The sequence below is a fragment of the Nicotiana tabacum genome, chromosome 9 (assembly GCF_000715075.1).
Source record: "Nicotiana tabacum cultivar K326 chromosome 9, ASM71507v2, whole genome shotgun sequence".
In the NCBI taxonomy this organism is placed as follows: Eukaryota; Viridiplantae; Streptophyta; class Magnoliopsida; order Solanales; family Solanaceae; genus Nicotiana; species Nicotiana tabacum.
Genome location: NC_134088.1, coordinates 6,174,810 through 6,187,875, shown reverse-complemented (window position 1 = coordinate 6,187,875; position 13,066 = coordinate 6,174,810). Strand labels below are relative to the sequence as shown.

General features: G+C 36.9%; 1 protein-coding gene and 1 pseudogene across 1 annotated transcript; both read right to left on the bottom strand.

The window, feature by feature from the left end:
- Positions 1–3,549: 3,549 nt before the first annotated feature.
- On the bottom strand, positions 3,550–4,627 carry LOC142163776 (eukaryotic translation initiation factor-like). Its single transcript, XM_075220915.1, has 4 exons — positions 4,587–4,627; positions 4,421–4,508; positions 3,994–4,311; positions 3,550–3,690 (listed from the first exon to the last, which is right to left on the bottom strand). The coding sequence occupies exons 1-4, from the start codon at positions 4,625–4,627 to the stop codon at positions 3,550–3,552; spliced, it is 588 nt and encodes a 195-aa protein (XP_075077016.1).
- Positions 4,430–12,349, bottom strand: LOC107766731 (eukaryotic translation initiation factor-like; annotated as a pseudogene).
- Between the last annotated feature and the right edge of the window lie 717 nt (positions 12,350–13,066).

The following is a 13,066-nucleotide window of genomic DNA, read 5'->3' as shown; positions in this document are numbered from 1 at the left end:
GGTCTGGTCGCTCAGACTCATGCAGATGTTGTGGGCTATTGCATACGAAAATCTGAGAATCCGGCAGAATTTCAGTTTTATGTCCCTAAAATGCCAAAAACGAAGAACGGTCGTGGTGAGGCGATGATTATTGTTCCTTAGGTCATTTTATATAGGTCGGAAAAGTTTTAGCCGATTCAGTTTGATCGCCCGAACCCATGAAGATGGTGTGGGCTATACCACACGAAAATCTAGGAATCAGGTGAAATTTTATTTTTATGGCCCTAAAAAGCCAAAAATACAAGGAACGGTCATTGAGAGGCCATGACTAGGGTCTGGTCGTCCGATCCCATATATATGGAGTGGGTTATGGACACGAAAATCTAGAAATCGGACAGAATTTCGATTTTGTGGCCCTAAAACGCTAAAAAAAGGAACGGTCATGGCGAGGCAATAACGATTTTTCCTTAGGTCCTTTTTTATGGGCCGACAAAATTTAAGGCAATCTGGTTCTTCACCCAGACTCATGCAAATGGCATGGGCTATAGCACACGAAAATCTTGGAATCGGGCAAAATTTCAGTTTTATGGCCCTAAAATGCCAAAAAATGAGGAAAGATCATGGAGAAGCATTGACTATTGTTCTTTAGGTCGTTTTTGATGGACTAGAAAATTTTTATGGAATCCGGATCCTATCGCTCGGACCCAAGCAGATGGTGTGGGGGTTATTGCACATGAAAATTTGAGAATCGGGCGAAATTAGAGTTTTATGGCTCTAAAATGCCAAAAAATGAGGAACGGTCATCGCGAGGCGATGACTATTATTGCACATGTTATATTTGATTGGAAGGCAAAATTTTAGGCAATCGGGGTCCGGCTGCCTAGACTCATGCAGATAGCGTGGACTGTAGCACATGAAAATCTAAGAATCGAGGGAAATTCTACTTTTACAGCCTTAAAACTCAAAAAATGAGGAACTCTTATGGTGAGGCGATAACTATTGTTCCTTAGGTCTTTTAGGTGATCCTCGTCTGGTCGCTTGGACCCATATAGATGGTGTGGGCTATAGCACACGAATATATGAGAATCGGGGGAAATTCCAGTTTTATGGATCTAAAATGCCAAAAAATGAGGAACGGCCATGGCAAGGCGATGATTATTGTTCCTTGGGTCATTTTTGATAGGCCGTCAAAATTTTAGGCAATCAGGTTCGGGTCTCCCGGACCCATACAGATAGTGTGGGTTATAACACACAAAAATCTTAGAATCGAGCGGAATTCCAGTTTTATGACCATAAAACGCCAAAAAATGAGGAATGATCATAGTGAGAGGATATCTATTGTTTCTTAGGTCGTTTTTATGGGCCGGCAAAATATTAGGCGATTCGAAAACGGGCGCCTGGATCCATGCGGATGGCACAAGTTATAGCATACGAAAATCTAAGAATCAGGCGATATTCCATTTTTATGGTCCTAAAACACCAAAAAGAATGAATGATCATGGCGAGGCGATGACTATTATTCATTGGGTCAATATTTATGGGACGGCAAAATTTAGGCGATACGAGTCCAGTCGCCAAGACCTATGAATATGGGCTATATTACACAAAAATCTGGGAATCGAGAGAAATTTCTGTTTTATGCCCCTAAAATGCCTAAATAAGGAACGGTCATGGTGAGGTAATGACTATTGTTCCTTAGGTCGTTTTTTATGAGCCGAAAAAATTTTAGACTATCCGGGTCCGGTCGGTCGAACCTATACAAATGACATGGACTATAAAACACGAAAATCTGGGAATCGGGCGAAACTCCTCTTTTATGGCACTAAAATGCTAAAAAGAAGAAACAATTATGGTGATGCAATGCCTATTGTTCCTTTGGTCGTTTTTTATTGGCCGGCAAAATTTTAAGCGATCCGGGTCTGGTCGCCCGGATCCATGCAAATGGCATGGGCTATAGTACATGGAAATCTGGGAATCGGGCGGAATTCCAATTTTATGGCCTTAAAATGCCATAAACGAGGAATGGTCATGGTGAGGCGATAACTATTGTTCCTTGTGTCGATTTCGATATGCCAGCAAAAAATTTAGGCGATCCAGGTCCGGTCGCCCGAGCCCATGCAGATGGTGTGGACTATAGCACACGAAAATTTGAGAATTGGGCGAAATTCTAATTTTATGGCCTTAACACGCCATAAAACGAGGAACAGTCATGGTGAGGCGATGACTATTGTTCCTTGTGTCTTTTTCGATAGGCCAACAAAAACTTTAGGCGATCCAGGTCCGGTCACCCTAGCCCATGCAGATGGCGTGGGCTATAGCACACGAAAATCTGAGAATTGGGCGAGATCCCAATTTTATGGCCCTAAACGCTAAAAATGAGGGACGGTCATGGCGAGGCGATGACTACTGTTCCTTAGGTCATTTTTTATGGGTCGCTATATTTTTTGGCGATCTGGGTCTGGTCGCATGCAGATGACGTGTGTTATAGCATACGAAAATCAGGGACCAAAAGATGTGAAACTGCTATGATGAGGCAAAAAATGAGGAATGGTCATGGTGAGGCGGTGGCTATTGTTACTTATGTCATTTTTTTTTGGGCCGACACAATTTTAGGCGGTTGGGTCTGGTCGCCTAGACCCATGCAAATGGCACAGGCTATAGCACATGAAAATCTAAATCGGCCGGAACGCCGATTTTAAGATTCTAAAATGCCAAAAAATGAGGAACGATCATGGTGAGGCGGTGACAATTGTTCCTGAATTTCTGTATTACGGCTCTAAAATGCTAAAAAAAAAAACAAAAAAAAAAAAAAAGAGAAAATGAAACGGTGAATGAGAGAGAGAGAGAGACAGAGAAGCTCATGCATGCTAACATCCAGACTAAATAGGTAACTCTGCAATAATAGTACACGAAAAGCAGTCTCAAGGGCAAGTGACGACACATCAAATGGAAGTTTTGGAGTGTTGTCTTAAATGATAGAGATATCTAGACATCTAACAGAAAGGCAATAAAGCAGTGAATAGAGAAGAACGAGAGATAGTAAATATTATCAATTTATCATCAATAATTGAATCAATAAACAAGTGGGCAATATTGCATCCCTTTATACCTAATTCTGTTTTCATACTAACTGCAAAGACATAGTATAACTCAATTACTGAAGTTCCTGATCCACCACCACATTTTGGACAAGGTAGTAGCAAAAAACCATATATATAATGGATATGTTCAAGATATTCGCAAAATTCTAGCCAAAGCTACTGAATTCAAACGAACGAACACATAAGTTATGATTTACTTCGCTCTTGAATGTAAATGTAGAAAAAAACATCTATGCGCTTTGACATCCAACATTAATGTCCATGATCTAAACATAAAATAAAAACAGAACGAGCTTCTGATAAGTTTGTTTATGCTGGCTCAAAGGAAAATGGCAAGTTTGGTTTAGCTCGTCAAGCTATTACAGAACTAAAATCGGCTTAGGAACCCAGTTATTGGCACGTAAATCCAGCACATCGCAAACCATAACCCTCAGTCGTGGAGCCAACCGAGGATTTGTCGACAGTTTCTTCAAACAGTCAAAGTAAACATCGATGTTCTCCCTTGAATCTTGGCTCTTATCAAGCAGCTTGCCAATGTTGATGAGTAACTGGCAACTGGTTCAACATTCTCTTCTGCCAGACAACATTTGTGATTGTATATTAACATTTCCTGTTAACAGAACCAGCAAAGACAATCATTGGTAGAGTTCTTGACATTATTGAGTCTATTGTTGCAAAAGCAACAACAACAACATACTCGGTATAATCCCACAAGTGGGGTCTAGGGAAGCTAGTGTGTACGCAAGCCGTACCTCAGCTCAAGAAGAAGAAGAAGAAGAGGAAAGAAAGAAGAGGGAGACAACGAGAATAAGGAAAAAGGGGAGAAAAAGAGAGGCCAAAAAAGAAAAAGTAGCATCAAATGGTAACAATAAGGGAAAACCTTAACAATGCCATGAATAATATTTTTTCTGACCATCCTAAGCTTAAAAATCTCTCCAATAAGCTGTATATTGCCAAGAGTTCGCAGTTTGATCAACTTTTCTTTGTCCTTGCGTTCTGACTCCTGCTCCGGTGCTGTCATTTGCCTCGCCTCTTCTTGCAGATTGTCAGCACCTTCAAATGTCTTCTGACAATTATTCAATAGAACATACTTGAGCGTAATCTCTCTGCAACCAGATTCATCAGAAGGAAATGGAGGCAGCTTTTTATTGAGATCAAAAAACAGTTGGATATACATCAGGCAAAATGTTGGTTCTAGTACAGCCTTGTCAAATATCAAGGTAACAACAGCCTGGAGTGAAGATAAAAACATGTTAAATCTCCAGGACCAACATGGAAAATATTGAACTGAAAAATAACCATCAAAGAGAGATGTATTCTCTTGGTACGGGAGGACAGACCTTTAGAATGGCTGCACTAGTTATCCCTATAATTATCAATTGACTTTTTAGGAGATCAAACCTTTTCAGAGTCGGGTTGTTGAGTATACTGCAATAAATATTACTGTAGTTAGTATCAATGAGTTAGATCATTCCATATCTTCAAATAACAACAACAACAACATACCCAGTATTATTCCCACCTAGATACATCCCTGCACTCGACATTTGGTACTCGTTTTGAGACCCCAAATAATCTAGATTCAAGTGGTAAGGCTCACTAGAGAGGGAATTTAATAAATCATTCATTTTCAAAGGCAAAATCCTTCTTAGAACACACAACTGCCCCGAGGAAGTCGTCTTGGATTCAATGGGGCGACTTGCAAACCAATGATGGCTGACCACATATAGGGGTGGATCTAGAGAAACAGTTATAGGTACACGTGAGCTCAGAAATTTTTGCCAAGACGCTAAATATATATTAAACAAATATACTAAATAGCTATAAATATTTAACTGAGAATCTAGTTACTATTACAACATAACCAGTATAATCCAGTTACTATTGTAGTACTAATTTGAGATCGTCGTAGGAACCCAAAAACTTCAAATCCTGAAACTGGCTCTGACCACGTCCACCAAGCTCCATTAGTCCATTACCTCTCAGCATCAGGATCTAGGAACTTCCCAGTTGTCTGTCCCAGGCATTACCAGGCATCTTCCTACTTCCTGGCATTCCAGGCATCAGACCACCCGTGCCTGGCCGATTGATAAGAAACCACCAGGCCTCAAACTCCCTTGAGCACCAGGAGAACTTTTAATGCTCACAGTGGCAGGACGCAACCCCAAGGACTTCTCTGTGATGGTTTTTGCTTTCATCTGTGCAAGAAGGAAAGAACATTACATTATTTCAGGACATGAACAGACAACAAATACATGATCGAATGATGTGTCACCTCTTCCCGCCTAGGGACCCAGTTATTGGCACGTAAATCCAGTACATCACTAACCATAAACCTCAGCCTTGGAGTCAACTGAGGGTTTGTTGATAGTTTCCTCAACAAGTTAACGTAGATATCGTTGATGTGCCTTGATTTTTTGTTCTCATCAAGCAACTTGCCAATGTTGTTGAAGAACAGACAAATGGCTTCAACGTTCTGTTCTGCTAGACAACTTTTGTGATCGTACCATAATAGTTCCTGTTAACAAAACCAGACAAGACAATCATTGGTAGAGTGCAAGGCAATAAAGACAACACGGAGCAAGCAGACCTGAGGAACAGGCAAACAATAAACAACCTGAAGAATGTCAAGAGCAATCTTTTCAGGAACCAACTTTTGCTTCAAAAGCTCTCCGATAAGCCGTGTATTGCCAAGAGTGAGCAATTTGATCAACCTTTCTTTGTCTTTGCCTTCTGAATCCTGCTCAGGTGCAGTCATTTGCCTCACCTCCTCACGCAGCTTGTCTACAACTTCAAATGCCTCCTGACATTTATTCCATATAACACGCTTGAACATAATCTCTTTGCCACCGGATTCAACAGAAGGAAATGGTGGCAGATTTCCGTTGAGATCAGAACAGAGTTGGGCGTACATCGGGCAAAATGTTGGTTCCAATACAGCCTCGTCAAATATCAAGGATATAACACCCTGGAGTAAAGACAAGACACGTTAAATTTCCTACGCAAAATAGGGAAACTTTGAAGTGAACAAAAACACAAGCAAAGAGAGAGAGGTGTCCTGGTCATGGGAGGACAGACCTTTAGAATGTACACGCTAGTTATCCTTGAATCAACCAATTGATTTTTGAGGAGATCAAACTTTTTCAGAGTCGGATTGTGGAGTATACTGCAAGTTAATACTATCAGTTAGTCTCAATGAGTTCGATAAAATACGTATCTTCAAATAATGCTGCAATATTAGAATTATCTGATAATAAAACTTTTGAAATCAAGACTCTCAGCTAGGGAAAAACACAGTCACATCATTGTTGAACAGAAATATAATAATGGAGAAGGCATGGAGAAAGAAGCAGTAACAACAACAAGATAATAAGATAACCGGGGCAAAAGAAACAATCGGCAGCAATAGAAATCTAAGAATAAGAAACTACCAGAAATATTGAAAAATGCATAAACATCAAAGAGAAAAAATTCTACCCCGTCGCAGTATTCAAGACATGATATTTGCCAAAAAGATTGCTTATTTGAGGTACTGAACATGGCAGCTCAGCTTTGATTAGTGCAGGAGAAGGTCCTCCCTGATTCACAAACAAAAATAGAGGTTTCTGGGATCAAGAACTGACAGATAGCTGCATATCAGACACAATTGTCATCTTAAACTCAAGACAACAGAAAAGCCGTTGCCATGACTAAAAGACAAAAAAAGAGATGTGAAGAAAAGGACATACTTCACTTGTCATATTAAATATTTTCAAATTATTATCAACAATTGAATAATTAAACAAGTAGGCATTATGACTACAGCCTTTATACATATGATGATCGGATAGGTCATTTATAGTTTTACCCTTCATTTCTGTGTTCCGAGACCTCGAATAGCTCCGTTTAGCCTTTCTCGATTTGCGTGGACAGTCCGTATATTTTTCCGGAAAATTTTTATATTAATGGGAAACTTAGCCTTAAAACTCATTTGATGTGAAGAAAAGACTGACTTCGATGGTCATATTAAACATTTTCAAAATATTATCAATAATTGAATAATTAAATGCGTAGGCAATATTACTGCATCCTTTACACCTAATTCTATATTCATACTAACTATAAGGACATTGTATAACTCAATCGCTGAAAATCTTAATAAATAACTACATTTTGGACAAGATAGTAGCAAAAAACGTATTAGATTTAGAAGTACCCGTTGGTTGGGCGATATTTGAGTTCTTGCAAACTGTGGGCTAAATTGTTCTTGCCAGTTATATTCATTTGCTTCCTGATGTCTAGAGTTGAATTGGCCACCAAGTTCTCTGTTCTCAGGGGTATCTGGCTCTGAATAACGAATCTGAGACTGGATCAGCACCTACAGAAAAATAAATGAGACAACTTCTGGCTACACTCAGTGCATACTGCAAGAAACTAACAGATTAAATAAGAAATACTTTTTTGTTAAATGGAAAAATGGAGAACAACAGCATTTCCTGTCTTTTTCCTTGTGTGAGTATGCACTGTGTTGTAGACTTGTAGGTGGGGGTTTTCCTGTCATCAAATCAGAAAGGAAAAGTATAACTTTTTCACCCGATACTCACATCGGCATCTGCAGAACCTCGATCGACAACTTCACCAAATAGTTCAGATTCAACTTCTTGCTTGAATTTAAGAACATCTTTGGAGTTCTTGCGCACCTAGAGGGAAACAATCGATCAAATGAAAAACCATAAAGGCAAAACAAATTAATGGCACCATAAATGATGAAGTAATCATCGGTTTTTTTCCGAGGGGAGGGGGAAGTTAACATGATCCTTGTTTTTCACTCATTCCTTAGTGGCCAAGGCAGGCTTAAATGGACAACACATGGAAAGTGAGAATACACATAGTCGATCTGCAATTTCTTGAAATTAAAACATAACTGTCGTTTTCTCCTGAGTGACAGCGCCTCCGGGGGGTGTTTAAAGAAAAAATGGCAAATTTGAACATCCAAAAGTATGCACTACATTAGAGCAGAATACTAGAACAAATGACTTAAAAAATGGAAAAGAGGAAGGAAATGATATGACTACTACCTTTCTCCGTTTCAGCAGCTTATACCTAAAGCTTACACGGCCGTCAAAACGAGAGTCTCCAGTAGTCTGCAATGATAAAAGGATAGTTCAGACACATAATATACAGGAAGTTCTTAAATTAAATATCAATAATGAAAATAGAAAGGCATTAATACTCACATAGGTATCTGCATGACCTCGACGGGCATCTTCACCAAACAGTTCAGATTGAACTTCTTGTTTGAATTTTAAAATATCTCCAGAAATATTAACCACCTGGAGGGAAACAGTCAACCAAATAAAAAACAATAAAGGAAGAAAAAAAATTAATGGCACCATTATTCTTAAAGTAATCATCGTTTTTTTGGCTAGGGGAGGGAGTTAACACGATCCTTATTTATTTTTTTTCCTCATTCCATATTGACTGAGACAATCTTAAATGGACAACACATGGAAAGCGAGGATTCATGTAGTCGATCTGAAGTTGCTTGAAATGGCCAATTTGAACACCCAATAATATGCACTATATTGAAGCGGGTTAATAGAATAAATGACATATTAGATGCAACAGAGGAAGCAAAATATGACTATTACCTTTCTCAAGTTCAATAGTTGATCTCGAGTATACCTAATGCATTCTCGGCCCTCATAACGATAGTCTCCAGTAGTCTACGATGGCAAAAGGATTGTCAAGATGCACATCACACAGCAAGTTCTTAAATTAAATCTCAACAATGAAAATTGAAAGGCATTATTAAGAAAAAGCATATCATGCTTAACAGATACTCACATCGGTATATGCATGACCTCGATTGGCATCTTCACCAAACAGTTCAGACTCAACTTCTTGTTTCATTTCAAGAATATACCCGGAAACATTAACCACCTAGAAAACATAAGAGAGAAATATATATAAACACACACACACACATTTAGTTCTAATTTAGTTAATAATGAGCTATCACTCGTTATAAGATTTACGCTTCAGTCACATATGTCCATAAATACACACACACACACACAAGAAAGAAAGAAAGAAAGACATTTCATTCACAGGATGAGTTGGACCATTTTCAACTGATGGCACCATTAGAATAAATCAAACACATCTACATTAACCTCAATTGTTTAGGTTTTCTGTGTTTATTTGCTGCAAGTGTTACACCTCTAAAATCAAAATTCGGACACATGTACCTCTATTTAATAAGCATAGATGGGAAACAAAAATGAATTACAGATAGAAGCTCAATTAGGCTGACACTTGAATAATGTAACAACAAATATGTCACATAGTACTTATTTTTTCATGCCAATGGAATACTTTTTTCGTGCCAATGGAATACATATCATGAGTGCTCTACCATTTTTGTGATGAGTTACAGCAGCAAAGCTTCTCTATTTAGGCAGTTATCGCTTTATTTACTATATTTTCAAATTTTCATCTGTAATTAAATAGTTAAACAAGTAGGCAACATTATTGCATCCCTTACACCTAATTCTATATGCATACTAATTGCAATGACATTCTCAATTAGATTAAGAAGAACCCTTGGTTGGTAGACATTTGAGTTGTTGCAGACTGTGAGCTAAGTTGTTCTTGCGCATTATATTCATTTGCTTCCTGATGTCTAGAGTCACATTGGCCACCAATTTCTCTGATTTCACAGATGTCTGGCTCAGAATAAAGAGTCTGAGACTGGATCTACACCGATAGAAACATAAATGACACAACTTGTGGTTATAGAAAGTGCATACTGCAAGAAACTAACAGTTCAAATAAGAAACATTGTTTGTTAAAAATGGAGAAGAACACCATTCCCTATCTTTTTCCTTGTGTTAGGTGGGGGTGTTCCTGTCAACACAAATCAGAAAGGGAAATATAACCTTTTTAACAGTACTCACATTGGCATCTGCATGATCTCGATTGGCAACTTCACCAAACAGTTCAGATTCAACTATTTCAAGATTATCGTCGGAAATGTTAACCACCTAGAGGGAAACAATCAACCCAATGAAAAAACAAAAAGGATAGGCACATTAAGGATACAACAAGTCATAAAGCAATCATCTTTAAGGGCGAGCGGGCGGGTGGGCAGTTCGGATTGGATATGAAAATTTTGGTTTCAATTTTAGATTTCGAATTGAAGAAATGACAATCCAAATCCAATCCAAATAAGCTCGGATTGGATCAAATTTTTTAAGTTCAATTTCGGATTAATCAGTTTGGATATTTTGGATTTTCGGTTTCGAACTTATAAGTTGAGATGTTTCTTCTTATTACAAAAATGAATATCTAAATGAAGTACTCATGTTAAATTGCCTGAAAAGTATCTCATTCTCACGATAATCTTTCAAATAAAGTATTCAAGTAATGAAATCATTATTATCGAAATGCAACAGAGACATTAATACAGCTGATAAGAAGTAGCAACACTAAAACTGTCCAAATAGAAAGTATTCTGACATTAACTTAGCAATTAACATTGAATATATTAGATAGTATCTAATGGGCAAGGTATTCGACTTATTACTATTGGCATATGGATAATGGACTAAATATAAAGTATAAAAATTTCAGATTTTCGAATATTCAAAAATACGAAGTACCAAATCCATCATCCAATCCGTAATACAAAATCCAAACTACAAATCCAAAAAATCGGATTTTGGTTTGGGTTTCGGGTTTGCCCAAACTATGCCCACCCCTAATCATCTTTTGGTTCTTCATTTGTGCCCACCTATTAACATGAGTTACATTAGAGCGGATTACTAGGACTATTGAGATTCCTGTTAATACTCTTCCACTGTAGACTTCACCCATATGTACACACTAATAATGTAAAAGCTATCGACATGTACTTTTAACCTATTGTATATTCAATACTTGTGTGCAGAACCTTTTACGCTGAAGATATGTAGAAATTAAACTCAATATCTATCTAGCAAATTGTATAGCCTGATAACATGCAAAATCATTGCATACAGTGGCGGAACCAGGATTTTCATTAAGGGGAATCAAAATATAAAAAAATAAACTCACCACAAGTCAAGCGGTGTCATTATATAGTACATATACATATTTTAAAAAAACTTACCGAGCTAAACAGTATAATTTTCCGACGATGGGTACAGAAGCAAATGAATATAATGGGGAAGAATAACACGTAAGCTTTAAATTAAGAATTACCCCTTGGTCGGGAGACATTTGAGTTCTTGCAAACTGTGAGCTAAGTTGTTCTTGGCCGTTATTGCTTCAATAAATAACTAAAATAACAACATTCCCTTTCTTTTTCCTTGTGCGGGTGTAGAGTATGTTGTAGGTGAGGGTGTTGCTGTCATAACAAATATTAGAAAGGGAAAATACAACTTTTTTATTGAGATACGCACATTGGTATCTGCACAATCTTTATTAGAATCTTCATCAAATAGTTCAGCTTCAACTTCTTGTTTGAGTTTAAGAATATTGTCCCTCAGTTACAGCAGCTGATCTCCAGTCTACATTGATAAAAGAAGAGTCAAGAAACATATCTTGCAAAAATTAGTTTTTAAATTCAATCTCAATAAAAACGAGTTGGGGCGGCCGAACTCAATACCTTTGGTTCGAACCCTATATTTATCTTATAAAATCCATTGAATATGTATAAATTATTAATTAATTTAGAACCTAGTAACTTAAAACGATTAGAATTCTGAACCCATAAACTTGAAATCCTGGCTAGGCATTATCAAGTAGTAAACGTTACAAGCATCAAGAACACATACATATTTAAAAAAACGTCCAAGTAAAGAGAGTTGATCATCAAAAAGATAGTTGAAGATGAAATGCAAAAGCTGGAATGTACAAGAGAATGGTGGAATTAAGGTTAAGAATTTGACAGCTGATCTTAATAGACTGCAGAATAATTAGTTCAATAGCAACATGGTAGAATCCTATACTAGGTGTTTCTCAGCAAAAAGACTCAAATAAATCTCAATCACAAGAAACAGCAGCTACCTTTTGAGTATATTTCTGAGATATAATAAAGAAATGGAAATACTTTGCTTCTGCCTCGAATTCTTAAACAGCAAGTAGCAAATTCACCTGGAAAAATGAAAAGGCAACAAGTCTCGTTCTTTTCCCATTTTCATATTTAATGTGTATATGCTTTTAATAATAAATGGAGAAATGAAACGGCAGAATCAGTTGGTTTGTGCTTTCCGCCTTTTGTTTAACATCAAACACCTTCTGTGCATAATTGATGGGTAAAACCATTAGTGGAATTATATACAAAACTAGTAAACTTATCCGCGCTTTCGCTTGGTAGTATAAGACAATATTAATAAATTTGAAAAGGATTTATTTTTATAAATTTAATTGAGATAGAAGATGTAAAAATAAGTTCTTAATATGCATACAAATATTAATTCCTTAAATTTTATTAAGTCACAAACATAAAATATTTTTAAAGTCATTTAAGGGTATGATTCTATAAGAACCACATATATCCGTGCATACGTAAATCTGATACAAGCTAGTACATATTTAATCAAAATTAATGAGCTTTCTGGTTTTTAAAAAATTGAAAAGAAGTTTCAACAAAATTTGAACTATTATTGCTTTTAGACATAATAAGTGTCTTTGTCTAACATGTGTTTGACCTGTGCATCCCACAATTATATTGCATATAAATTTTTTGAAAGTTCCTCGTGTGATCTATTTGTAAGCATGAAACTTAGGTTGTTGTTCTCTTCTTTACCTTTTTTTCTTTTCGCTTTTCTTTCAATTCTCCTCTCTTTAATAATATTCTATAGCATTATCTCAAAGAAAAAGTCATCATTTATGGAGTATATGGTTGGAGAGGCAGTTCTGGTCTAACAATTATTATCATCACTATAAAGAACTGATTCATAAAGGTATTATTATATATAGTAGAATGTTATTTTTTTTTTAAATTTTATCTTTGGTTTATT

Excerpts from the sequence above, each read along its gene's own strand:
- LOC142163776 (XM_075220915.1), bottom strand. The coding sequence starts at position 4,627 with ATGTCGAGTGCAGGGATGTATCTAGGTGGGAATAATACTGG. Across the intron at positions 4,509-4,586 it reads CTAGGTGGGAATAATACTGG|TATACTCAACAACCCGACTC; the intron begins GTATGTTGTTGT and ends TATTTATTGCAG. Across the intron at positions 4,312-4,420 it reads CTAGTGCAGCCATTCTAAAG|GCTGTTGTTACCTTGATATT; the intron begins GTCTGTCCTCCC and ends TCTTCACTCCAG.